The sequence below is a fragment of the Emydura macquarii genome, unplaced genomic scaffold, assembly GCF_026122565.2.
Source record: "Emydura macquarii macquarii isolate MOO-44397 ecotype Brisbane River unplaced genomic scaffold, CSIRO-AGI_Emac_v2 contig_1045, whole genome shotgun sequence".
NCBI classification, from domain to species: Eukaryota; Metazoa; Chordata; order Testudines; family Chelidae; genus Emydura; species Emydura macquarii.
Genome location: NW_027131182.1, coordinates 12,098,723 through 12,125,822, shown reverse-complemented (window position 1 = coordinate 12,125,822; position 27,100 = coordinate 12,098,723). Strand labels below are relative to the sequence as shown.

The 27,100-nt window shown below is 44.5% G+C and overlaps 1 protein-coding gene across 1 annotated transcript in view; it reads left to right on the top strand.

Moving 5' to 3' along the window:
- The window catches only part of ADAMTS12 (ADAM metallopeptidase with thrombospondin type 1 motif 12), a 244,510-nt gene that overhangs the window by 191,946 nt on the left and 25,464 nt on the right, over nt 1–27,100 (top strand). Inside the window, exons 17-20 of the mRNA XM_067545490.1 lie at nt 1,570–1,696; nt 15,174–15,384; nt 21,280–22,434; nt 26,473–26,625. Coding sequence (XP_067401591.1) covers nt 1,570–1,696; nt 15,174–15,384; nt 21,280–22,434; nt 26,473–26,625 — 1,646 coding nt within the window. The remainder of the gene's footprint in view (nt 1–1,569; nt 1,697–15,173; nt 15,385–21,279; nt 22,435–26,472; nt 26,626–27,100) is intronic.

The window sequence follows — 27,100 nt, the reverse complement described above, 5'->3', positions numbered from 1 at the left end:
CCCATTGACATAGCTACTGCCTCTCATGGTGGTGGAATACCTACACTAGTGGTTCCCAACCTTTTTGGTTCGAAGGCCACAGATATCATTTTTACAACCCTGAAGGGCCACCAGTCTCTACCAGCAGCCTCCCCTCGCCCCACTGCAACCAGACAGAAGGAGTTCAGCGAGGAAGCTGCATCCTCGCTGATCTCCCATCCCCCTGGCTGCAGCAGGGAAACTGCATGCCTCCTCTAGCTCCATGAACTCCACCTAGGTCCTTAGGCAGTGGCTCCCTTCTGCAGCCAGCGGGAGAGGAATGCCGGGCCACTTTTGGCCACAGGCCAGGGGTTGGGAACCACTGACCTACACTGATGGGAGAAGCCCTCTCATCAGCGTAGGTAGCGGCTGCTTTAGCATTTACGTGTAGACCTGCCCTTAGTACCTTTCCCAGACCTGTAGAAGACCTCTGTGTGGTGCAAAAGCTTGTCTCTCTCTCCAACAGAAGGTGGTCCAATAAAATTACCTAACCCACTTTTTCTCTCTAATCCACATGTAGGCATTTATGCCAATGGATCTATGCAGTTCATCCCCACATCACAAAACTTTCATGTCCTCTGTGGGGCAAGGTGGGTGAGGTAATATATTTTATTAAACCAGCTTCTGTTCGTGAGAGAAACAAGCTTTCCAGTGCACAAAGAGCTCTTCTTCAGGTCTGAGAAATGTACTCACAGTGTCACAGCTAAATGCAAGATGGGCCAGGTTGTTTAGCATAAGTAGTTAATACATATTTCAAAAGACCATTCAAGGTGAAATGGTCTGTTAACACCCCTCCAATCATAGGAGGGAAAAAGGGGCGGGAAAGGCAACTGGGGTAGGGATGGGGAGTTATTAGTGTGTTAAAAAGCATGGTAATAAGCTATAAATCCAGTGTTTCTCTAATATCCTGGGAATGACACATATATTACTGCACTGCATTTCCTCTGTGGGTCAATGGAGAGAGAGCATCTTGTGTTTGTTCATTCTGAATCCCATTCCACCACAGAGGAATGGAGTGAAAGTAACAAATGCACAGCACGCAATCTAAAAAATAACAGAGTTTATCTCCTCAATGGGTTTTTTGAGCCTTTGGTATCTGGTTTAGCTGTATCTCTCTTTTAAAGGGACAAATATTTTTTCCAACTTTCTGAGAAGTGGCCCATTGTGTATTGGCTAATATATTTCAAGTGCTCTGATATGCTTTTTATTCTTCAAATATGACCAAGAACATAATACATTAGGAGGGAATATGCCTCCCCTTTTGAAAACAAAATGAGTACAGAACAAGCATTCTTTTATGATTAAGTTGGGGTTGGCCCTGTTTTGAGCAAGGGGTTGGACGAGATGACCTCCTGAGGTTCCTTTCACCCCAATCTTCTAAGATTCTATGATTCAAACAGTCTCTTCTGCTGTTTCCTTTTTGTTCTGAAAACCACAGACACTGCCACTTACTGGGATGGGCTTGATAAGCCAACATAGTCACTGTCCATTTGGAACTGAGCACAAAGGTTTAAGAATTTAATATGCATGGGGAAATTATTATTCACGCAGGTGTTCAGCGACAGACAGCCCAATGTGTGAAAAAGGGGGGCAGTATGATGAAAAACTCCTTCTGTGACCCAGAAATGCAGCCAAATGGACGACAAAAGAAATGCAATGAAAAGGATTGTCTACCCAGGTAACAAATGCTGTGAATACTAAGAGAATACTCTATGGGAGCACGTCTATTCAGTGTGTTGTATTCTGATTGAAACATAGTATTCAGAGGAGGCAAAGAACACAGGAATTGCAATACCAGCTCAGACCAATAGTCCATCAGTGGTCTCCAACAGTGGCCACTACCAAGTGTTTTAGGGGAAAGTAAAAGAAGGAGAAAGAAAGTAAGAAAAAAAAGTAAAGGAGAATTTTGGAATTAGGGGAAGTTTCTTACTATCAGTCTATACCAGTGATATTCAGACTGAGGCTCGGGAGCCGCAAGTGGCTCTTTATTGTGTTTCCTGTGGCTCTTTGCAGCACAGGATATTAAAACACTGTGTAATTTAATTATTAACCAATCAGAATGCTTTTACTATGTTATTAGCCAATGTAGTTGATAAAATAATAATACTTGGTTAGTCATTATATATATATATAGAGAGAGAGAGAGAGAGAGAGAGGGAGAGGGAGAGAGCGCGCGCGCAAATGGAACAATGAATTCACACCACTGTGGCTTTTTTGGGAAATGTTGATCGCTAATTTCAGTCCTGAACCACTGAGGTCTGAGTATCAGTGGTCAATGGGATGAAGTATGATTATGTATATCACTCAGAAATATTTTATCCTATCTAATAAAGCTGTGGATGTACGTTACCCACATAAATATCTAAGCATTTTTGAAATCTTGCTAATCTTTTAGCCTTGGTGATATCTTGTGATAAAGGTTAATTACTCAGTGTGTGCTTAAAACAAGTATTTCTTTTCAACAATTTTAAATCTTCTGCTTCTCAATTATATTGGATGTTCCCTTGTTCTGGTATTATGAGGGAGGGTAAAAGAGGACACCCAATTTACCTTCTCTGTATCATTTATTATTTAATATCGCTATCATGTCCATACTTATATGTCTATGCTTTCTAAACTAAACAATCCCAATCTTTTCATTCTCTCCTCATATGGAAGTTTTCCCATGCCCCTATTGCATTATGTTATGTTATTGTTGTCTGTCTCTGAACCCATTTCTGCCACATCTTTTTGTGGGATAGGGCAACCAGAATTGAACACTGTATTCTAGGTGAGAGCATCCTATTGAGTTATATATGATGTACTATTTTTAGTACTGTTTTCTGTCTCACTGTTTACATACTCAACTATTTTTTGCTTTATTTATTTTTGACAGCTGTCTGTCTAAGCAGATGTTTTCATTGAGCTGTCCATAATGTTACTAGAGGTTTTTTCCATAGTGGTTCCAATGAATTTAGAACCCAGCAATGGTTGGAATAGTTAAAATTATTCCTTTCACTGAGTATAACTTTGGATTTGTGAGACTTTGGATTTGCATGATGGATATTGCTGCTTTTACATAGTAAATAATGTACAGACGTTAGGGGGATTAATGGTTTTATTACTTGTTTCTGCAGCAGTTTACAATTATGTATGATATCTCTTTGGGGAAATAGGCTGTGGCAGCATTCCTAGCTATGTAAATCATTTTAAAAGTATAAAGCACACAGCTTGGTAGTAAATCTATGCAAATTGCTGAGGAAGTCAGTTGACAGTAGTATCAAACTTGTTAACTAATGACTTCCATAACAGCTGATGCTACACTGAACACACAGGAGGATTTTATATTTATAAAAAATATAAATTAAGCTCTTTATTCTAAAATCCCAAAGAGAAATGACTGGTATATTTAGAAGTCAAAAGATCCTTAAGTACCATATTATCTAGCTTCTACTGCTTATTTTGGAAATTACTGTTTCTCTTCAATAGCAGTCAGAGCCTGCTGCAGGAAATTAGATTGCTCTAAGTCATCTCTTAGTGATTATAGAATTATGTTAAACATGCCTTGTGCCTAGTTTTCTGCGCTCTGTTGAAAAGATGTCCTAAGTGAATCCCAGTCTGACTGACAGTTCTAAAACCTTGCACAATTCTTTCTCTCACTTTTGGTAAATGTATATAGCGTACTAGTGGAAACCAACATGCGGGCGCTGGCGCGGGTGGTGGGCCCACGGCCATGTGGCACCCTCGAAGATGTATGGGAAGGCAGTCTTCTTCCTGACATCTGAGGCTGCCACCCAGGAGGCAGTGGAGACGGGCCTGGCGGTGGGGAGTGTCCACATCCCCGTGGAGCCCCTGAAGGACCTGGACATACGGGTGGTCCTCTCCTCTGTCCCACCCTTCCTCCCCGATGCCACACTTCTGCCTCTCCTCTCCATCCTGGGGAAGCCCCTCTCCACTGTCGGCCCACTTCCCCTCGGCTGTAAGGACCCCACCCTCCGCCACGTCCTCTCGTTCCGCTGGCAGCTGCAGCCGGCGGCACATGGCGAAGAGGCGCTCGATGGGTCGTTCCTGGTGCCCTATCAAGGGGCCCAGTACTGGGTCCATTATTCAACAGGGGAGGCCCGTGCTACCTCTGCCGAGTGACAGGGCACTGCCCCCTGGCCCAGCAAGGAGGGGAAAGGGACCAGGTGGCAGGACACTGCAGCCTACCATCAGGTCTGCGGCTTCCGTGATATCCTGATGGCCTTCAGGACTGGCCATGGGTTGCTGCGGAGCCCAATGGGGATCACTAGCGCTCCTGCCCATGAGGATCCCCCCAGCTCTCCTCATAATGCCTGTCACCTTTGCAACCTTAAACACCAGGGACTGCAGGACGGGTCTCTGCAGGAGCCAGGTGTTCTCCTTCCTTTGGAGGAGGGGTATTCTGTGGCTTTCCTGCAGGAGACCCATATGGATCCAGCCACTGAGGCCAGCTGGCGGCGGCAGTGGGGGGACTGGATGTTCCTTAGTCACCTCACACCCTTCACTTCCTCACCCTCATCCCTGACACCAAATGGCGGGACTTGCTACCATCTGCAGAGGGCGAGGACCCCCGGTGGACCACCTTGATCCCACGGCCCGCCAGGGACATCAGTTGGCAGCTCCTTCACGGAGCCAAAGGCACGGGCGTGTTATTGGCGCAGTTCACCCCTCGCCCTGACATCTGTCCCTTTTGCAGCATGAGGGAGATCCTGGTGCACATTTATCTCGAGTGCACGGGGCTGCAGCCCCTGTTCCGGCTTCTCCAGAATCTCCTGCTGAGGTTCTGGCTGCGCCTCTCCCCACACTTGTTTTTATATGCACACCCCATCCGTGGCCCCACAAAGTCACGGGACCTCCTCATCAGCCTCCTCCTAGCCCTGGCCAAAATGGCCATCTACAAGACCAGGGAGAGGAGGTTGGCTGAGGGGGCGGTCTGCAACTGTGGGGCCTACTTCCGTTCCTCCGTCCATTCATGCATCCGAGCAGAGTTCCTCTGGGCAGCATCTGCTGGCTCCCTTGACACCTTCCGCGAGCAGTGGGCGCTGTCCGGGGTTCTCTGCTTGGTGTCCCATTCTGGTTTTCTTCATTTGACCTTGTGACCCCCACGCCCCTTCCTGGTTTTTTCATTAGTTGTCCCCCATAATCAGTTGTATCCTGGGCTCAGTGACTCCTCCTTTTAAGGGGAGGGGCCTTTGCAGCTTACCTATAATAACATATACGTAATCACCAGCCTGGTTGCAAGTCGCTCATGTTCATGTCTTGCCTTCCTCCTTCTCAGCTAATAGACTCCAGGAAGTTAGTTTGAAACTGGTTAAACCACAGGTTTCTGAGAAGTCAGAGTCCTAGCTTTCATGTTTCTTAGGTGATTGGGGCAAAGGAGAAAACTATTTTGCTCATTCTCTAGTTAAATAATCTGGGCTACATAAATAAAATATTTTAGAAATATCTTAGCACAAACCTGCAAAGTGTCTATTCAGAGTAGAACAGAAATGGTTGATTCCTACCATTGGGAACCTGGAGTTTGATGGAAATGTGGACATGACAGACCCATTAACTAGAGTATTGATAGACAGCAGCACAGAAAGATGTTGGTATGAACCAATGTCACTTACAATTACATCTTTTGGTTGGTAAGCAGGTGCTTATCATTTTAGATGCTCAATATAAAATTCATTGTATTATCCTGGAAGGAAAGAGTGGTGTATTTTCATTACTAATACTTTTCTGTACCTAATGAATAAAAATTTTCTTTCTTCCCTCTGAAGAAAAGTGCCCTGGCCTTTTTTTTACATGAATACCCACTCTAACAGAATGTCCCTAAATAGCTAATTTGAAAAGTCCTCAATCTCCTGCCATTTCAGAGGTGTTCTGCCGTTCTCACGTAGGCTTGCTGATGTTTCTAACAGGAAAACCTTTTTAACCACCTCTAACATTTTTCTGAGTAAATTCCAGCAATCCTGTAAGGACAGAAAGTATTGTTATTATTTGTATTACAGTAATACCTAGAGCCGTGTTTCTCAACCTTTTAAGTAGCAAGTACCCCCTAACTTCCAAAAATTTTAATAAGTACTCCAACACTCAATTTTCCACTCTGAGAAATACAATCTTTTTCCCCTTTATTGCTGGACGACTGTATTTCTCGTAAAGCAGGAGAGTTCTGCGTTCTGCAGTGCTGTGCAGCTGTGGCAGATCATAAAACCCCCTGCTGTTTCTCCCCTCCTTCCTCCTCCCCTTCCTCCATATAGGAACAAAGGTCAATGCTAGCCAATCACTATTGCCTGATGGCAGGGTCACATGGTGTTCTCCTCACACACAGGTGGGAACTTGTGAGGTATGAGCAGGCACAAGCGGCCCACCAGAGTGAATAGTAGCGCTCCCCATGGCCATCCCTAGGGGGGGTGCGGGCCTGGGGCAAATCACACTGTGTGGGCTGCCTGCCTCCCAGCTGGGAGCTGAGACCGGGCGGGAAGCAGGTGGCTGCCACCTGGCTTCCCCAGAAGTCGGCAGCTACCACTCACTTCCCTTCACTGGGTTTTTCGCCGTGTACCCCTGCCTGTGTACCCCAGGGGTACGCGTACCACAGGTTGAGAAACTATGATCTAGAGGTCCCAGACAAGATTGGGGCCCTATTGTACTGAGTGCTGTATATAATAATAATGCCTAGCCCTTTTCATCACTCGATCGCAAAATGCTTTACAAAGGAGAGCAGTATCATCACCCCCATTTTACAGAAACTGAGGCACAGGAAGGGAGTGACTTGTGTGTGCTATCCATTGCACAATCCCTCCCACAAAGTGCTTATGATCTAAACACGTGAGACAGAGAAATGATTAAAGAAAAGAAGCAGCATTACTATTTCCAATATTTGTATTGAGGAAGGTATGAGGCACAGAGAAATTAAGTGATTTTGCAGGGTCACACAAGAATGGAACTCAGATCTCCCAAGTCTTTGTGTAGTGTCTAAACAAGGCCATCACTATTGTGTTTGTGGAAGCAGAAAATTGCCTGTGCAAGATTAATTCGGCCCTATTGTGCATATGCATTCAGATACATTAGATATAGTCTTTAATTACCCATGACCAAATACTATTGTTCCACAGTACCCATGCCTCATTTAGAGCACAGGCTGGAGCTGCTCTGGGGATGAATCAGAGTTGTGTAATGAATGACACTGTTGTTGCTGGGACCCCTGTCTCATTTCTTGCAAAAGTTGGAAGGTGTGTAGTGAATGAGGCAGGGGATTGCAGCAAAAGAAAGGATGGTCTCAAAGCTAAGGCAGTTGAATGTTGCCTGAGAACTAGATTCTATCCATGCCCCTGCCACAGAGTTCCTCTGTGATGGTAGGAAAGTCATTTAAACCAATGCAGAGGAGGGATGATGCACAGGAAAAAATAGAATACAATCAAACAACAACTTAATTAGTTCTAAGAGACAGCTGGACAGATTTATGAGTGTGATTGTGATGGGGGAGGGGCAGGGCTCAGCAGTCCTGGGGCTTCCTTCTGCTTTATGTTTTATGTTCCTCAAAGCTTGTGCTTCAAGACTTCAGCTGGCCACCTTCAGGTCAGGAAGCGAACTCCTGCCCCTCCCCCATTATTCTGGGATTTTTATTTTCTTCTTCTAAAGCATCTGGGATAGCCAGGGGTGGAGATGGGCCATTGGGCAGGGTGGGCCAGAGCTTTGAGGTGGCACTGAGTGTTCACTCTTTCAGATGTTTGGCTGGCTGGTTCTTGCTCAGATGCTCAGGGTCTAACTGATTGTCATATGTCAGACTGGCAGTGACTTTGAGAGGCAGTTTCGCCTTCCTCTGCAGCATGTGTGTGCGCATGACTTGCCAGGATTATCTGGGTATATCTCATTTAATCATTTCTCTGCCATTGCAGGGCCTCAGGCACTGGGGCACCTTGGTCCCTCCTCTTTTCTGCCTGTAATACAAAATAATCTAGTCTCCTGTGGTCTGTAAGGCTTCGGCCTAATTTTCGTTGTTAGGTTCAGTGTGTGGATGCTAGGTGGTGTTGGTGGTCTGTGATATACTGGAGGTTAGACTGATCATCTAGTGGTCCCTTCTATTTTTAAATTCTATGACTGTATGACTCAAAGACTGTGTTGTCATGCATATGCACAAGGGAGCCAAACTGAGGATGCACAGGCAACCTTCGCTATGACATTTCCTAACTGGAGTGATTGATTTTGCAACCTTAATATTCTTTTGTGTGTAACAACTTATTACTTACACGTTATTAGTCCAGGTCTAGCTATGTACTTTGACAGTTTATGGAATATGGGCTCCAGTTTTTGCTTTAACCTGATAAGCTGATAACCTGTGGTAGCAAGAGCCACTCAGTAAAGAAAATGTCTCAGCGATAGAATGTGTGCATGTGAGAGGGGAAAGGTGAAGACTAAGAATTTAGGGCTTGATCCTGCAAGCTCCTTTAAGGTGCGGAACACTGCTGTGGGAATGAAGGGCACTCAGCACTTCACATATGCAACATGAAGCACGTGAGACGTTCCATTCAAGTCAATAGAGCTACTCCTATGGTGCTCAAGTTACACAGGTGCTGAAGTACCTAGCTGGATCAGGGCTTTACAGAACAGTAGATGTTACAAAAAAGATCTGGGAAGAAGATCTGGGGGGTGAGAGCTTCGTATGAAGTGAGCTGGTTCAGGCTGCCAACGTATTTTTCTTCTACTTTACTGCTGTGCTCCACTGAGAAGATTTGGCAGTGTCTTCTCAACAACTTGTCGGTTTCACTTGACTCTTTGTACCTGCACGGAGGGGAAAGGAAATTCCTGGAGACAAGATGCAGGTCGACTGAAATAGTTTATTTTATTACAAGATCCAGAGACCTCCGTCAGGATGGGGGCCCAGTGTACTATGCAAACAGGTAGGAAAAGAGTTCCTTCCCAAAGGCCTTACAATCTAATTAAAGAGAAGAGGCACCAAGTGTAACTAAACAATAGATGGGAATGGGAAATGGAGCATAAGAGAGACCACTGATGAGACCAGATGGGTACACAAACTAGCAGTGTCATTGTGCACAGCTTGATGGCTCTGGGTCTTTTTTTTTTTTAGTGTATGATTATAAATGAATAGACATCAGCAACCTTCATATGAGCGACAGTTTTTTGCAATTGAGGAGTGAAGCTACAGAGAACAGACGAAGGGAGTGGAAACTGAAGAGCTAAATGTGAGAAACCTGAATGGGGAGGAAAAGATTAGGATGTGGAGGTCAAACAGCAAGTCTAAAGAGTAATGTATTGCAGAATAGAATGCATGGCAGAAAACCGAATTAAACCTGACACCATAATAATTTATTATGTATTTATTATCATGGAAGTATTTATTTTACCTTTATTCTGCTTTTGTATTAAGCAATATTTTGCCCACAGTGATGTCGAAAATAATAGGCTAACTTCCCAGAGGTAATACAAATATTTGTCCTGGGACTAACAGAAGGAATGGTAAGAAGTGACAGCAAAGAGGCACATTATCGCTTTTTGGTGACACAGCTGAAATCCTCTGAGCAGGTAATTGAATAAGTCAGATGTTCAGTCAGCATGAATTGAAGTGCTTTCAGAATGACATTTAATAGAGTCAGCCGTTTGTACAGAAAATATCAAAGGTAGAATACAGTAATTCAATTAGCATAGTAGACATTGGTTCTGTTTCAGATCACACACTAGAATCCAAAATATTAATTCTTCTTTGAGTGCTTGCTCATATCCATTCCACTATAGTGTGCGCACGCCTCAGTGCACGGTTACCTGGAACTTTTTTCCCCTTAGCAGATCCCATAGGGCCAGCTCTGGCGCCCCCGGAGCCCTGCGCACATGCCACAGTATATGAGGCACTGCCGGCCCTACTCCCCCTCAGTTCCTTCTTTCCACCCATGACAGTTGCTGGAACTAGCCTTGCTCACAGCAAGTACTATTCCCCTTCTTCAGACTTGTTTGTTCTGTGCTTAGTTTTAGTTAGTTAAGTAGTTGTTAAGTGTAGTGAGAGATAAGGCAGTCCCAGCTGGGACTTCGTGCGGCCGGGGCATGCCCTGGTCACTGGGCTTCAAGCCGTGCGCCTCCTGCTCAGTGACCCCCACGACAGCTGTCTTAAGTGCTCGGGGAAGGCCACAGAAAGGGTAAGTGCAAGATCTGCAAGGCTTTTGAACCAAGGACTCCAAAAGACAGAGAAATCCAGTTGAAAGCCCTGCTGATGGAGGCAGCGCTCTGCCTTGCGTCCAAGCTGACCTGCTCCACCTCGGTACCGAGTGTGGCATCAGTACAGAGAGCGCCATCGGCACCATCCGCGACTCTGCACCGTGCAGCTTCACCAGTACTGAAGGGAAGAAGAAGCTGTGCACTGAGCGTGGACACTTCCCGCGCCGTTGGTACGGGCGGGGTCGAGTATTGAGATGCACCAAACTCGGCCCATCGAGACCCTTTCTCTGGTGCCTGCTTCTCTGGTTAGGGAGCCTCCCCCGACTCCTGGGAGTGGGAGAGTGCCCCTGCTGACGCCGTCGACGCTGGAGGCTTTTCAGGCGGCAAGAACTTTGTTGGCCTTGCCTACACCGCCTCCACTCCACCCTCTGCCGAGGGAGAAGGGGCTGGTGTCACAGGGGAAACCCGCCTTGGGTCCCTCTGAATGGCAGAGGAGATCCCCGGTATGGGGAGGAAGATCTCCTGCCGGACGGTTTCTGAGGGTAGAGCAGAACTACTCCCCTAGTAGTTGCTCCACGTCAGCATCATCAAGCTGACCTGCACCAACACGGGACATGGAGTCTCCCTCTTGGCGCCGACATTGCTCCCCAGCACCGGAGGCAGCACAAGCCAGGAGGCAGCACCAGTTGAGATCTACCAGGCGGCGCTTGGACAACTCCTATTCCTGCTCTCTGGCAGCGAGGGGTTCACCTGCACCCAGCTGGCACAGAACCCTGTCGGAGGAGGAGGAGGACCGGGCACCGATGAGTTCACCCGCACTGAGGCAGCGCAGAACCTGGTCAGAGGAGGAAGACCCGGCATCACAGAGTTCGCCCGCGCAGAGGCGTGCAGAACCCGATCGCCAGAGTCTGCTCAATACCGAGGAGTTCGGGACGGTGCCGACCTCGGTCACCGAAGGCTGCTATAGAGCCGCAAGGCAAGTGGTGCCGGAAATCATCAGTACCGAGGCGACACTCTGGTACTTCGAGCTCTTTGGAGCGTGACCTCGCTCGTCAGCACCATTTGTGGTGACAGAGGCAGTCCTCATCGTCCTCCAGGTCGGAGGCGTCGATGGGGCGTTCCCTGGCACGGAGAGGTTCCTCTGACCCGGGACAGACACGGTACCGCAGGTCCAGGGCCTCTGACTCCGATGCTGCTTCAGGGTCTCCCGGGGGGACAGTCGTCGGGCGAGTCGACGCCCTCATAAGGTGCCAGAGCCCATGGCGCAGGTCCCCAGTTGGCCCCAAGGACAGTGGCCACCCCAATAGCCTTATTGGGTCCCATGGGGTCTCCAGGTGAGACCTGGACCCCAATCCATTACATCTTTGGGGGTGCAGTCTGTGCCCCTGGTGCCAGAAAAGGCCCATCAGCACCACTCCTTGGATGAGGAGTCAGACCCCTAGGAGGGAACCTCAGCGGGTGCAGCTTTTCACCAGGAGGGGCCACACCTGCAGGCTGCACCACTGCAATCCTCCTCCTCCTCACCTGATGAGGCAGTCTCCCAGGACCACTCTGTGCCACTGGATGATTTTAGGGCGCAGCAGGAGCTGCTCAAGAGGGTTGCCTCCAACTTGGGGCTGAAGATGGAGGAGCTAAAAGAGGCCGCAGATAGCCTCTTTAATGTGCTGGCGGCAGCTGCCGCAGCTCAAGTGACCCTCCCAGTCCACGAAGGGGTCCTTAAGATTGTGAAGGCCCTGTGCAAACCCCTACCTCGGTCGCCCCAAGTCAAAGGCGGACAAGAAGAAATATTACATCCCGGCCAAGGGGTTTGAGTGTTTGTTCACCCACCCTGCCCCAGGAACCCTGGTAGTAGACACTGCGAATAAGCGGGATAGGCAGGGTCAACCAGGGTTGACTCCCAAGAACAAGGACAATAAGAAGCTAGACTTGTTTGGAAGAAAGATTTATTCAATGGAAAGCCTTCAGTTTAGGATTGCCATCCAGGGCAGTATAATTTCAACCTGTGGGACTCTCTCAGATGGTTCGCTGAGGCCCTGCCCCAGGATCAGGCCTCAAACTTTAATACTATTGTGGAGGAGGGTACTGCGGTAGCTAGAGCAGCTCTCCAGATGTCCTTGGACGCGGCTGATTCGGTGGGCAGGGCCATAGCCTCCGCCATTTCTATGCGAAGATCCCCATGGCTGCAATCCTCATGGCTGTCCAGGAGGTGCAGCAATCCATCTAGGACCTCCCCTTTGATGGGTCGGCCTTATTTTCAGACCAGACTGATGCGAAGTAGCATGGTCTGAAGTACTCCAGGGCCATGCTTCACTCCCTGGGCCTTTACACACCCCAGTTTTCTAGGCAGCAGTCACATCCCCAGGTGCAGTGGCAGCCAAGGTCTCAGGCCAGACCTTTCCAACCCTATAGACAACAGGACAGAAATAGGGGGTTTAGAAGAAGGAATAACCCTTGTTTCTTTCTTTGCATTTCTTGTGTAGTAGTGTCAGTTTAACAAGTAATAGATCAAATTCTTGATTAAACCAGTGTAACTCCAAATGCATTAACTTCATTGGAGTTACTCCAGATATACATTGATGTGATCTAGAACAAAATTTGGTTCCTTGGTTTATGTTCTGAGCTGTACTTTTATTTTGTTCTGTCTTTTAATTTGACTCAGAAAGCAAACAATTAGAAAGGGGTGTGTAGCAAGGCGCTGTGGCCTTCCTCAGAGCCTGGGCTCAAGGAAGGGTCACGACGCCCCTGCCGGGCAGACCAGGGCCCTACAGGCCAAACTGCCTGGAAACAGAGGGGTGGAGCCAATGAGGGGAAGGGGACTATAAAAAGCCAGCCTAGCAGCTTAGTAGAGGGGAAGCTGCTGCTGGAGGCAGACGTGTCTTCCTGGAGGCTGCAGCCTAGGCCTGACCCAGGCCCAGCAGCTGTTTGGAGCAACCACCCCACCAAGCGGAGCATCCAAAACCTGCCCAGATTGCCAGGCCCTAGCGACTGGAGAGGGTCACCAAGCCCTGGCAACTGGAGAGGGCTGCTGAGCTCTAGTGATTGGGTGGGGCCACCAGGCCCTAGTAGCTGGAACGAACCACCCAAGACTCCCGGGTGGGAAATACCCCCTGAGGCCAGCCCTGACCTGGAGGAGCTGCCTGATGCTTGGACCCCTGGGAGCTGACTGAACCCTGTGTACCGGAGGGAACCCCTGGGACCTGAAGGAGCTGCCCTCCGCTAATGATGCAGAGGAGTTCCTGGACCTGCCGCCGGTCAATGGGGAGGAACTGGTGGGCCTGCTGCTCGCAGTGTACCCCAGTGACCCAGAGGGAGACTAATGCCTGCAGGTACCCAGGGACAGGATGGGAGGAAGTGGCCCAGGGACAGCTGACTAGCAAGTGGCTGAGGCAGGGGCTAAACCCTGTCAGTGTGTTGCAGCTGGAGTCCCACTGACTCAGTGACAAACAGCTTTGCCACTGATAGGGCCCTGGGTTGGGACGCAGTGGACTCGGGTGGGTCTGCGTTCCCCTCCCCTCTTCCCTAACCACCCTAGGAGTGCTTGGCATCCTCTGCGTTTGGCTAGCAGAGGATACCGAGCTCTACTGGCCCCACCTGCCTGCAAGGCCGGGGGCTCCAGACTATTTTGCTAGCCCTGCCTGTGGGAAGGTCGGGGGCTATTGACTGCCCCATCAGCGCTTCCTGGCTTGCAGGCCAGGGACCATAAACTACTTGCCTGTCCCACCTTGCCTGAGGGCCAGGACTACTAGACTGTTTTACCAGCCCCGCCTGTAGGAAGGCCGGGGGCTATAGACTGCTTACCTGCCCCACCCTGCCTGAGGGCAGGGGGCACCAGACTGCTTGCTAGCCCGCCTGTTGGAAGGCCAGGACTACGGACCCCATATCAGCCCTGCCCTATGGGAGGGCCGGAGGGCTACCGACTGGGAAGGAAGCCTGCCCCGCTGGAGGCCGGGGCTAAAGACTTGTAAATGGTCACTGTTTATTCCCCTAAAGGAAGGCTCTGTGGCCTTCCTCGGAGCCTGGGCCCAAGAAAGAGTTGCAATGCCCTGGCCAGACCATGCCACTGACTTACAGGTGTCTAGGGTGAAGGAAGAAGATATGGTAATGTAATGGGTAGAGCTGGGCAATTTTTTTTCACTGAATAGTTGACTCATCAAATAATGAAGTCCTGGTCAACCCAAACCTATTAATAAATTCCTGTTGCGTGTTAGGTCATGTTGAATTTGCCAAATAGTTTCAACCAAACAGAAAAATCAAAATGTTTTGTGTCAACATTGCCAAAACTTTTCAATTAGTTTTGGATAGAGTCACAAAACAGCTGGGGGGGTGTCCTCCTTACAACCTTGAGTCCAGCCACTGGGAAATCTGGGTTCAGTTCCCATCTCTGTTTGATGTGGAGAAGGGAATTGAATTGCAGTCTCCTATGCTGCAAGAGAGCACTCTGGGATAGCCTGGTGTGGGACTCTCTCAATAGCTCCTGTTGAAAGTGTTCCATTTTATATAAATAATTAAATAGTCATTGGAGCAGGGATTGTACGTGGAACAAATGAGATGACATGATCGGTCTTTTCCAGTTCTAATTATGTGGCATAACCATATACCTAGTTTGTTCTCATTTGCTTTCAGTACTAAGATCATAATGAGCAAGTGTACAGTAGAATGAATGAACTGCCTGGACAGCACAGATATGAGTCGTAGTTAGGTTTGGAAGAATGCTTTGAATATGGTTTATATTCTTAGGCATTCTAGAAATGTAATCTTCATCATCTACTGCTGACACAGGAACAGCATCTGAACTGCCCATCAGATACTGGGCACAGAACAGAGGGGGAAAGTTAGGGGCTTAATATTTTCTGTGAAGAACTTAAATACAAGCCCAGAACTCTTCATTATGTTACTTCTGTATTCTCGGCGCCTCCCCAAAGTTACCTTTATCTAGTGTCCCTGCAATGGATTAATGATTTGCTCCTTCTGATGTGCTGCATTTCCTTTGACTTGGATTGCAGGTGGTGGGCAGGAGAATGGCAGAAGTGTTCGACCACCTGCGGCCCAACAGGAGAGAAGAAACGAACTGTCCTTTGCATCCAGACAGTGGGATCTGATGAGCAGGCATTGGCAGCTAAAGACTGCCAGCATCTGCTTAAACCAAAGACACACCTTTCATGCAACAGAGATGTCCTATGCCCATCAGACTGGACAGTGAGCAACTGGACTGAGGTAAACGCCTGGCAATCAATAGAACTAACGCTTCTGTTCGGTCTCCAAATCTCAAGGTGGAAAGTCTCTGCAGAAAGAGTCATGGGGAGATGTAAGAAAGAGAAGCAAGTTACCAGTGCTCCCATCTCTCCAGAATTGAGAAGGAACCTATATAAGCAGCTATCCACCTAAACCAAAGCCCTGAGCTATACCAGGTTCAATTACTAGTTCTCCCTTCAAATCTGTCTCTACTATGGGCCAAATCCTAACTCAGAATCTGAACATTTTAATCTTGGAGAAAAATTTGGAATTTGAATTTCAAGTTGGGCAGTAATAGGATGGGGGAGGGGAGGAGGTTGGTCCAGTGAAAAGATACAAAGCTAGATCCAGAGTCATTCTGGACATTTGTTTCAGGCCCTTCTCTACAATAATGATGGATAAAAGCAGTGATAATGACGCCCCTTCTTTTGACACCAGGTTCCCATTCAGACGCTAGTACCACCCCTGTGCTGAGCAGTAGCAGAAATCTCTAGGGTCTCGCAGACTGGCTTCTCAGTGAAGGAAAAATCAGCGATGCACAGTCTGGATATATTCTATATGTAACTTCCATTACTTATACACGTACACCAATCCTGGAACACAGATGGTTACACAGCATACAGGCAACCTCTTCCTCCCAGAATCTCACCCCAATGCCCTGTTCCCAGAGAGCAACTCTGCCTCAAGAATTGTGTCCAATCAGAGACCAACTCGCCCACTGCTCTCTCAGATCCCTCTCTCCAAGGACTAATGCCTCTCCATAGAAACTTGCAGAGAAAAACCAACCACCACCACCACAGCATGCCCTCCTAAGACTAAGCGGACTCGGGCTGTGGGGTTTTTAATTGCAATGTAGATTCTGTGCTTGGGCTGGAGCCCGGGCTCTAAGATCTTATGAGGGTCCTAGACTTGGGATGCAGCCTGAGCTCTGGGACCCTCCCACCTCAAAGGGAGCCCGGAACATAAGAATGGCCATACTGGGTCAGACCAATGATCCAACTAGCCCCGTATCCTGTCTTCCGACAGTGGCCAATGGTGGGTGCTTCAGAAGGAATGAGTAGAACAGGTATCATCAAGTGATCCATCCCCTGTCACCCATTCCCAGCTTCTTGCCAACTTGAAGACTGTGGGGACGTCTACCCTGCAATTAAACAGCCCTGCAGCTGGAGCCTCACAAGCCCAAGTCAGCTGGTAGGAGTCAGCTATCCAAATCCAGTTCTGAACTTTGAGGCTTGCCCCCATTTCCACTTTAGGATTTATGAAGTGCTTTTCATATTTACCACACTTAACAGACATTGACTAGCTAAATAGCAAGAGCCTTCCAAGGGTCTGGCTTGCAGAGCATGTGATGCTGTAGGAAAGAGCTGCTTGCGTGTTCACATCTTTTAGAGTCCAGACAGCAGCACAGCTATGGAACAGATCTGGGAGATTTTACAGCATTTTATATTGGCACACAAAGGATCTCCAAGGCCCCCATTCTACTTTGTAAGCTTTATCTCTGTATTGCAACAACATATGAACTTATTATGTTTCCCTTGACTACAATAGTCTGGAGTTCTGACAAACAATCTGCACATCCTTAAAGTGGTCAATAAATAATGTGCAGTTATTTTAGTGGCAACCAGTGAACTACAGAATGAGGTCATCAAAAATATTTCTATATCAAATTTGTTTTAAAATAGTAGAGCATATCTGATGTGTGTGACTCTATTAAACTCATTTGATATCTACGTTATTACAGCCTTTCATCTATAGAAGGACTTCATGCTCCTTAGAACTCTGTGGATCACAGGCCTGATCCTGCAAAGTGTTCAACACCTTTCCATCCTACTGTAATCAATGGGAGCACTTTAATTTTAATACAGGACTAGATCATTCAAAGATGCACTCAGAAATATGGAGGGCTACAGTTTCATTCTAAAATCTCTTTTGGGGTGTCAACCACAGTTTAAGGGTGAGATCTGCAAAGCCACTAATGCTATATTGAGTTTCATTTCCCATTAAAATCATTGCATTTGGAATGTCCAATTCCCATTAAAAACTAATGAAAATTAGGATCCAACTAATCTGAAACTTTGAAAATCACAACCAAAATGTTTGGGTCAAAATGGCATTAAAGTGTAGGAAAGCTAGGATGAGATTGGTTAGTTTCTTCAGAAGCAAGGAACACAGTTGTCATCAATAGTTGTCATCTTCATCCTTAATCAAAATCCTGTGCTAGCCATGTACATTACTTCAGAGGGACAGAACCTCATCCAAAGTAAATTAGCATAGCTCAGGATATGATCCCCAACATAATCTTCAAAGTTATTTAAATAAAGAGCCATAGATTAAATGTGTTGCTGCAGCTGTGACCTACAGAGAAAACATGACGACATTTATCTTCATGGTAAATGAAGGTCACTGGCCTTATTTGCTCAGGAATTTTGGAAATTTTCCCACCAATGCTGCAGTTTTGGTATAGTTCTGCAGGTGCTAGCAATGGTAAGAGAGCTTGCATAGAGTGGGGGAATCTGCTCAACATCTTAGATGTCTTTAAACAAATGCAAGGAATGTGGATAATGAATAGCAGAAGTGAAGCATCAGTACATACGCTAAATTATGGCTTAATTGGTGTAGAGGGGTATAGCTTGTTCAGGAAGGTCAGGCAAGAACAAAAAGGGAGGTTTTGCATTATACATCAGGAATGTATATACAGGTTCTGAGACCCAGAGGGAGGTGAGATGCAGACCAATTGAAAGTCACTGGGTAAAGATAGTAGGGAGGAAAATAGGGGTGGCATCATGGTAGGGGTCTACTATAGTCCACCAAATCAGAAAGAGGAGGTGGATGAGACATTTCTAGAACAAATAACAGAATTATCCAAAACACAAGACCTAGTAGTAACTGGGTGACTTTAACTACCAAGATATCTGTTGGGAAAGTAATATGGCAAAAAACAAAATTTCCATTGAGCTATTGGAATGTATTGGGAACAACCTTTTTGTTTCAGAAAGTGAATGAAGTAACCAGAGGAACAGTCATATTAGACTTGATTTTGACCAACAGGGAGGAATTGATTGTGAATCTGAAGGTGGAAGACAATTTGGTTGAAAGTGATCATGAAATAATAAATTTTAGGATTTTAAGGAAAGGAAGAAGTCACAGAAGCAGAATAAGGACAATAGACTTCAAAAAAGAAGAATAACAAACTCAGAGAACTGGTAGATGAGGTTCCACAGAAAAAACGATTAAATTTGTTCAGGAGATCTGACAGTTTCTCAGGGAGATAATATTAAAGGTACAACTGCAAACTACCCCAATGTGAAGGAAAGTTAGGAATAGTAAGGGCCCGTATGGCTCCATCAGGCCATCTACATAATGTGGAAGAGGAACTAATAAAGGATAAAATCAGGAAGGCTGAGATATTAATGCCTATTTTGCTTTAGCCTTCACTAAAAAGGTTAAAGTTGACCAGATACTCAACACAATTAATACTAACAACAAGGGGGAAAGAATTCAAGCCAAAATATGGGAAGAACAGGTTAAATATTTAGATAAGTTAGATATATTCAAGTCAGCAGGATTTACATGAAATGACTATAAAATGGATGCATAACTGGTTGAAAGACTACTCAAAGAATAGTTATCGATTCTAATCCTGTCCTCCAAAGTGCTATTTGTTATCAAGAGTTTGCTGTCAAAGGCGTATCTAGTGGGTTCCTGTGGAGGTCAGTCCTGGGACTGGTATTAGTCAATATTTTCCTTAATGACTTGAATGATAGAGTGGAGAAGGTGCTTATAAAATTTGTGTACATGCACCCACTTTATAAGAATTTCATCTAGACCACCTTTCCCTAGTTTGCCTATGAGAATGTCATGTAGGAAGGAAAAATCAAAGGCACAACTACAAAATGAGGAATAACTGTTTAGGTGGTAGTACTGCTGAAAAGGATCTGTGGGTTATAGTGGAGCACAAACTGAATGAGTCAACAATGTGATGCAGTTGCCCAAATAGCATTCTAGAGTATATTAACAGGTGTGTCATATGTAAGACAGAGGAGGTAATTGTCCTGCTCTGCTCTGCACTGGTGAGGCCTCAGTTGGAGTACAGCATCCAATTCCGAGTACCACAGTTTAGGGAAAATGTGGACAAACTGGAGAGAGTCCAGAGAAGAGCAACAAAAATGATAAAAGATTTAGAAAAACTGATCTATAAGGAAAAGTTAAGTCTTTTTTGTTTAGTTTTGATAAAAGACGACTTGAAGGGGACCCAACAATAGTCTTCAAATATGTTAAGGGGTATTATAAAGAGGATAGTGATCAATTGTTTTCTGTGTCCGCTGAAAGTAGGACAAGAAGCAATGGGCTTAATCCGCAGCAGGAGTCACTTAAGTTAGATATTAGGAAAATCCTCCGAACTGTAAGGGTAATTAAGCTCTGGAATAGATTACCTAGGGAAGTTGTTGGGTCCCCATCACTAGAGGTTTCTAAGGACAGGTTAGACAGTCACCTGTCAAGGTTGGTCTAGTTTTACTTGGTCCTGCCTCAGCGCATGGGGCTGGTCTTGATGACTTTTCAAGGTACCTTTCAGTTCTATATTTCTATGATTCTGTAACCTGGCCATTGTTGTTTCTACCAGCATGTCATCTGGACCTGCTTTGAGCAGGGTTAGAGGACCCAGTAGTTAAAGTGCCAGCTGTCAGTCTGCACTAGTACTATTTGCTAACACCTGTAGAGCTACAGAAATGTGGGGAAATTTCAGAAAAACCTCAGCCACTGAGGACCAGATTGTGCCGGTGAGTGTGGGAGGAAGGAGCATTCTTCTCCTCTTGCAAAAGGGCCAGGGACAGTTGCAGACCCTGAACTCATTAGAACACAGGGACTGTTCTCCTTGTAATCTGCTGGGGTGGAATGGCACAGAGTATCCAATGGATTGGGAGGGTCAAAGAGGATGCAGGCCCATGACCTTTCCATGGATCTTTCTGTACTAGGCCAGAGAGTGTGCTTTTCAACTGGTATATTGGACTGATAAAGGAAAATAAATTACAACCTACACAGGCTTCCTCGTAAAATATTAACAAAGTATTCGTGCAATTCCATTAATTTAGCATCAGTTTTTCATGAATCCGTGCTATAGAAAACAGAGTAAGAGGGCTACCTCAGTGCTGTAGTGGGACATTTACTGGCAAATTGAGAGAATGCAGTTTTGGCTCCATTTTCTATTCAGCAGGTTTTAGGGAACTCTTCACACTCCTCCTTTCCCTTCTAGTTCCCTTCATAGAGCGGAAGGGACAGAAGAATCTAGGAAACTAAGAATAAGGTAGAGACTTGGGCAGAACTTTTACACACACATGCTGAGTGACAGCAACTGAAGAAAAGAGTATGTAGGGGAGTTTGAAACACAGGTTAGCTTCTGGAGATGGAGGAGGCTGAAGGACATTACATGAAAATTCAGCTCTGGGAGACTGACACCAACCAAAATTGAGCAGGCGAAGCATTTTTTGGGTCGTGGCTTTTTATGTCTCTAACATTTCTTAATCTTTGTGTGGGGAAGGGATTGTGCAAACAGGACTTGAAAATAGTGTGCTCTAAGACTCTGTGCAATGGAATGATCCCACTTTGAGATGCTGCCTTCACCATTTAATCTGTGTTATTTCTATCCACCTTGGGTGACATTCACTATGTACAATATGTGGGAATGTATTACAAATCTCCCTTCTGTGAAGAACTCCATCCTACTAAAAATCAAAATGTTTGTTTCTATGGGAAAACTTTGTTACAATTTTGATAGGAATATTGATTTTTACAGATAGATGCAGGTTTCGTGATGATGTGTATGAATGTGTGCAGGAGAATCAAGAGATAGGGACTGAAAATTGACTATTTATTTTGCAGTGCACAGTTACGTGTGGCGGTGGGGTACGGACTCGTAAAATCACTTGCACCAAAAACAATGATGAATCATGTGATATGTCCAAGAAACCAAATTCTAAAGCTTTGTGTGGCCTCCAGCAGTGTCCTTCCACCAAACAACTATTGATACCCCCATTGAAACCCAACAGAGGAAAGATCATAATCAGGAAGACAGCAATTAATCCCAAAAGAGGCCTGCCAGGCAGAATGCCCATCCCTAAGCAAGGCCAAAGATACCTGACAACAACAAAAATACCCAAGTTCCAAATCACAACTGCTTTGGCATCTACTTCCTCCAGTCTTGTCCACTCTTCCAAAAAGGACAACGTGGGAAAAAAACCATTACCAAATAATTCTACCAGATTAAATAATGATTATAATTATCCCTTTGTGTTTAATGGAAACAGGTCACACCAAAATAGTACTTCGTGTCCTGTAAGTAATAGTTCAAGTATTGAAAATATAAGAAATGTCCGAAATGTCTCTAACATAGATCCAGACTCTGCTTCAGAAGAGGGCCTTGTTCGGACGGGAGGATCTAATCACTCCTTCTCATTAAACAGAAGTCCAGAAGTAACTCCTGGCTATGATTATTTAACTGAAGAATCTGTTAATACTGATTGGCCAGTAGGAGGCAATGAAAAACCTACTGATGTCCCTTATAAAGTCGAAAGCACCCTTGCAATCAAAACCAGGAGCAAAAGTCCAAACATTAGGTCTCATGTCATTAAGACTCCCAAAATCTCACCAACATTCTATCAACATGAATCTTCTACACCGTCTACTAGCACAGCAGCAGAAAGACTGTCATCTTCAAGAACTGAGAACCCAAAAAGTATCAGTGTACAAATAACTACACCTGTCACAGAAAAGACCACCACAAAAGGATCTGTTAAAATAAAGCCAGCAATGTTTGGTAACATATCAAGAGCCCAGTTTGAAAATAGAACAGAAATGGAACCCTCCAACAATATAGATTATATCCAGAGCACAAAATCTCCAAGTCTTGAAGTTGCTCCAAAGAACCACAGTACAGTTTCTGAGAGAAAATTACTAAATGCCACAGAACTGGACTATGCCAGAATGTCCAGTAGTTTGCATGATGATGTGCACGGGATAGTGGGGAACTGGAGTGAGGTAAGTGATTTGTAACTCATAAGCTATGGAGACTTAACTCATCGGTCTGATACTATGTGCAATTCTGGTCTCTCATGTTTAAGAAAGATTAATTGAAACTGGAACAGGGCTATTAGGATGATCAGAGGACTGGAGAACCTACCCTACAAGAGGAGGCTTGAGCTTAGCTTGTTTGGCCTAACCAAATGAAGGATGAGGGGAGATATGATTGCTCTCTATAAATGCATCAGAAGGATAAATAGTAGGGAGGGAGAGGAGATATTTAAGTTAAGACCCAGGGCTGGCACAAGAACAAATGGATATAAATTGGCCATCAATAAGTTTTAGGCTTGAAATTAGATGAAGGTTTTGAACCATCAGAGAAGTGAAGTTCTGGAACAGCCTGCCAAGGGGAGTAGTGGAACAAAAAACCTAACTTGTTTCAGGACTTGATAAGTTTATGGAGGGGATGGTATGATAAGGTTGCCTGTAATGGCATATGGCTCTTATGTGACTGCAAATATCTTCAATGACCAAAGAATGGACACTAGATGTGGAGGGTTCTGAATTACTACAGAAAATTCTTTCCTAGATGTCTGGCTGATGGGTCGACCCACATGCTCAGGGTGTAACTGATTGCCATATTTGGGGTCGGGAAGGAATTTTCCCCTATGTCAGATTGGCAAAGACCCTGGGGGGTTTTCACCTTCTCCTGCAGTATGGGGGCACGGGTCACTTGCTGGTTTGAACTAGAGCACATGGTAGATTCTCTGTAACTTGAAGTCTTTAAATTAAGATGTGAGGTCTTCAATAACTCAGCTAGATATTATGGGTCTATTATAGGAGTGCATGGGTGAGGTTCTGTGTCCAGTGATGTGCAGGAGGTCAGACTAGGTGGTCATGATAGTCCCTTCTGGCCTTAAAGTATATGCGTCTGAAGAATGGACAAGGATATATGGATTCTTGGTTTAATTTAGAATTATCTGAAATGTGCATCATAAATCTGAATAAAATATTAGAAAATGAGAAAAGATGGAAAACCAAACAAAAGTGGCTGAAATAAGATAGAATTGCTCTGGCTATTTGTTTAGACAATTGGGTACATATCTAATAATAGGATTCTTATGTGAAATGTATTCACATCTCTTGGATCTGCAAAATTATGATGTAAATCTCACCAAAATATAACATTTCTTATATGGCTTTTTGGTTTGATTAGAACCAGAAATACCAGAACATTTTGTTTTTTCAGCACACAGGGAAAATATGCTTTTAGATTAATCCTGAATAAATTAATGTTTTCCAAGAAATGTTGAAGAAACATGGAAAAATTTCAGTGTCTGATGAACCAATGCCACCCCACTGAAGTGATTTGTTTGTATTTCTGTCTTACACTTACAGTGAGCTATCTGTAGATTTGCCATAATATTTTAGTCCATGCTTTTAAATTAAAGGTTTTCTCCTTGAATATTTCTTTTTTCCAACCCATTTTCTGACCAGGTTCATTCAGCTATTTTAACTTTTATTGGATGAAGCACAGTGTATTACTCAAACACATTTTTCAGTCAACTGTTGACACTGTAGATTATTGTGATGTTATTGCATTTCACCATCAGAAATCATATCCACCACTGAGGATGCATCCTGATTGTGAGCCACATCCTGCTTTATTATGCTGATTGTAAATTCATAACATCAGTGAGTTGGTCCATATTTATACTGGTTTAACTGGGAACAGAACTTGGCCCATAAAGGGAATGACAGTGTGGAGTTCTTTGTTGCCTGTTGAAGTATTTTTAGTTGCTCATATTTTGGAACTGGGTAGAAATAGAAAAGGTTTAGAGGTGGGGCAACGAGTTGTATGTTGCCTGCTTGTCATAAAAGATAGTTGTGTCTGCTCAGCTACCAGTATGAAACATTCAATTACCGTACCTCTGAACATGGAGAAGAGTGATCGGGTAGCCATAATTATGTCATTAACTTATTTGTCCTGTTATTAACCCTCGTCTTCAAAGATAGAAAGGAGCCAGAGGTATTTTTTACCTGCATTAATGCTTTCACTAAAACTAAGAATTTTATCTCTACATAGTTTTTTAAAAATGGGGGGGAGGGAATATCTTGTTATAGTCATGTGTTACAAAAAGTGATGGCTTACTTTTTGAGTCTACCAACAGTTCTTTTGTGGTTTATGTGAAATAGTCTAGAATTACTGTATGAAAACAGTTATGACTCAGTGAGTTTGAAAACTCATTTCAGAAAATAATAACATCATTTTGAAGGCACTTAAGAAGGAAGATGATGATTGGCCCATATTTCACAACTTGTCATAAAAAATGTATAGAGACCAGATATTGTACCACAGAGACTTGTAATATAATGGAATAACTCTATACAGCCACTGCTTATCTCACAAGGATTCAACATGCTGAATAGAATCGATAAGGAGCACACTTCTGTGAATGGACATTCAGGTTTTTTGAGTTTCCTGGTCATTACTGAATGCGTAGTTCTAATGGATAATTTCTGCTTATTGTACTACCAAACCAGCATGTTTGAATATTCTACTTAAACATAAACAACATACAGCAGCAATGCAGCGTGCTGTGTCAGTCAAAATTTTCTGAAATGTTGACCTCTGAAATAGTTCAATATTTTGATGTTGCTGTTGGTTTCCTTCCCCATTTCTAAGGGAAGTTGTTTTGTTCAACAAATAGGTCTCAACATTGTCATCTCGCTGAGTTCTATGATAGTAATTATCCAAGAAGTCAGGATTGAGGCACAACCACCACATTCAAGCAAATGTAATAAAAGAATATAATCAACAAGATCCCACATAAAGGCCATGCTCTTTAATTTAGTCCCTTTTTCATCATTTTGCCATAATATTTGGCTTGTATGTAAACAGAAACAGGCATCAGGGTTCTTTGCATTAGTTGATGTCAACATTTTCAAACCATGGTGCCTGAAGTTAGTCACCTACATTAAGATTTAGGCACCTGAACAAAAATTGCTGAACCCACCTCTCTCACTGACTGTTTTTAGCACATATCAGGTACAGTTCAGGCAGCAACAATGGAAACTTCCTCATGTTGGCCTGCCATTGTGCTTCAGCCTTGATGCAGACGGAGCACTTCTAGCACTGAGAAAGTAATTCTGTCTTCCTGTCAACTCAGTCTTGAAACTCTCTGCAAGGTGCAAACTTTGGCTTTTTGGTGGAGGATGTGGATTCATCCCTTGGAAACTGGCTGATCAAATGTATTTCATGTAGGATACCAAAGAGCTGAAAGTTGATGGAGAATTTTGGTCACTATTGGAATCCGTCTTCTTTATAAACAGCCTCCTCTTCCTGTGTGGTTATTCAGTAGTGTTAAAAATACATTCCAATTTTTCAACATCGTACAATCAATGCTAATTGTTGATTATCTCCTTTCAGTCACCAGCAGTATTGGCAATAGAGAGGTGAAATAGAGTGGAGGGATAGGTATGTTGACAGCTTACCCTAGAAAAATGGAAGTTGAAGGACCAATTAAGGGCTGAATGATTACAAGAGAAATGCAGGGCTGCCATTACAGATTTGGAATGGCTCCTTAAGTGGCCGAAGTTTGCCAGAGAAGAACAGTGTATGCTATAAAACAGAAGATTGTTCCTTTTCACTTTTGTAGACAAGCAGAACTGCACTTAATGGTAAGTGGGACAGCTTGGGTAACTTGAAATCTGCCTCCTGAATATCCTGACATTTTGGAAGACAGCCCAATCATTGTGGAATCAGGACTAGGGCAGTCATCCACACGAGGATCTTTGTTTTAAATAATATGAAAAAGTTGGAAAACCACTGCACTGTTTTCCATGCCCAAAAATTTAATGGTGCTTATGGGTGGGTAGTAGGTACTTCAATCCAAGCCATCTCTGAGCATTACCTTTTGTTAATTGCTCTCTGCACTGAATATGACTGATGTTTCAAATCTACAACTTCTGGTTTCATTCATTTCCTGCTTTCATAATTATCAAATGATTTATTAACTGCAACTGACATCTACCTTTCATCTCTCACTTGTGCAGTGTTCTACCACCTGTGGTGTGGGGGCTTTTTGGAGACATGTGGAATGTAGCAGTAAGAATGAATCTGACTGTCAGCACATTAGAAAACCTGAGCCTGCAAGAAGATGTCATCTCCGTTCATGTGCTAACTGGAAAACAGGATACTGGAGCAAGGTAACATCATTCAGCACTATGTATGTGAGCAGCAAATTCACTAATTTCAGAAACCATGCAGTTTTATATTTAGATTTAAAATGGCTCACTATTTAAAATAATAATTTACTGATTGAATGCACACATGATTTCCAATTGATCTTTCAGCATTAATTTGGTAATTTCCTTGCTAACTTATTTACAGTTAATTTAATTTTGGGTGTGTGGTCTGTGCAATCTTTGCTAAATCTCTGTTACTAATTCTGTGCTCTCTTAATTGCATAACTTGTGGCTCATGTTTGTTACATTTTGCATGTAGAAATATAGCAATGATCACTCTTTGTATTTTGTAAAGTATTTTATAGGGATCCCATTAGGCAAAACTTCCACATGCTGTATGCATACTTTCTCTTAGTTTTCTTGTGTCTGCAGTGGCATTCCCCAACTACCTAATCTCGTTATCACCTTGCTATAAACTTTACTATGGGCCTGAACC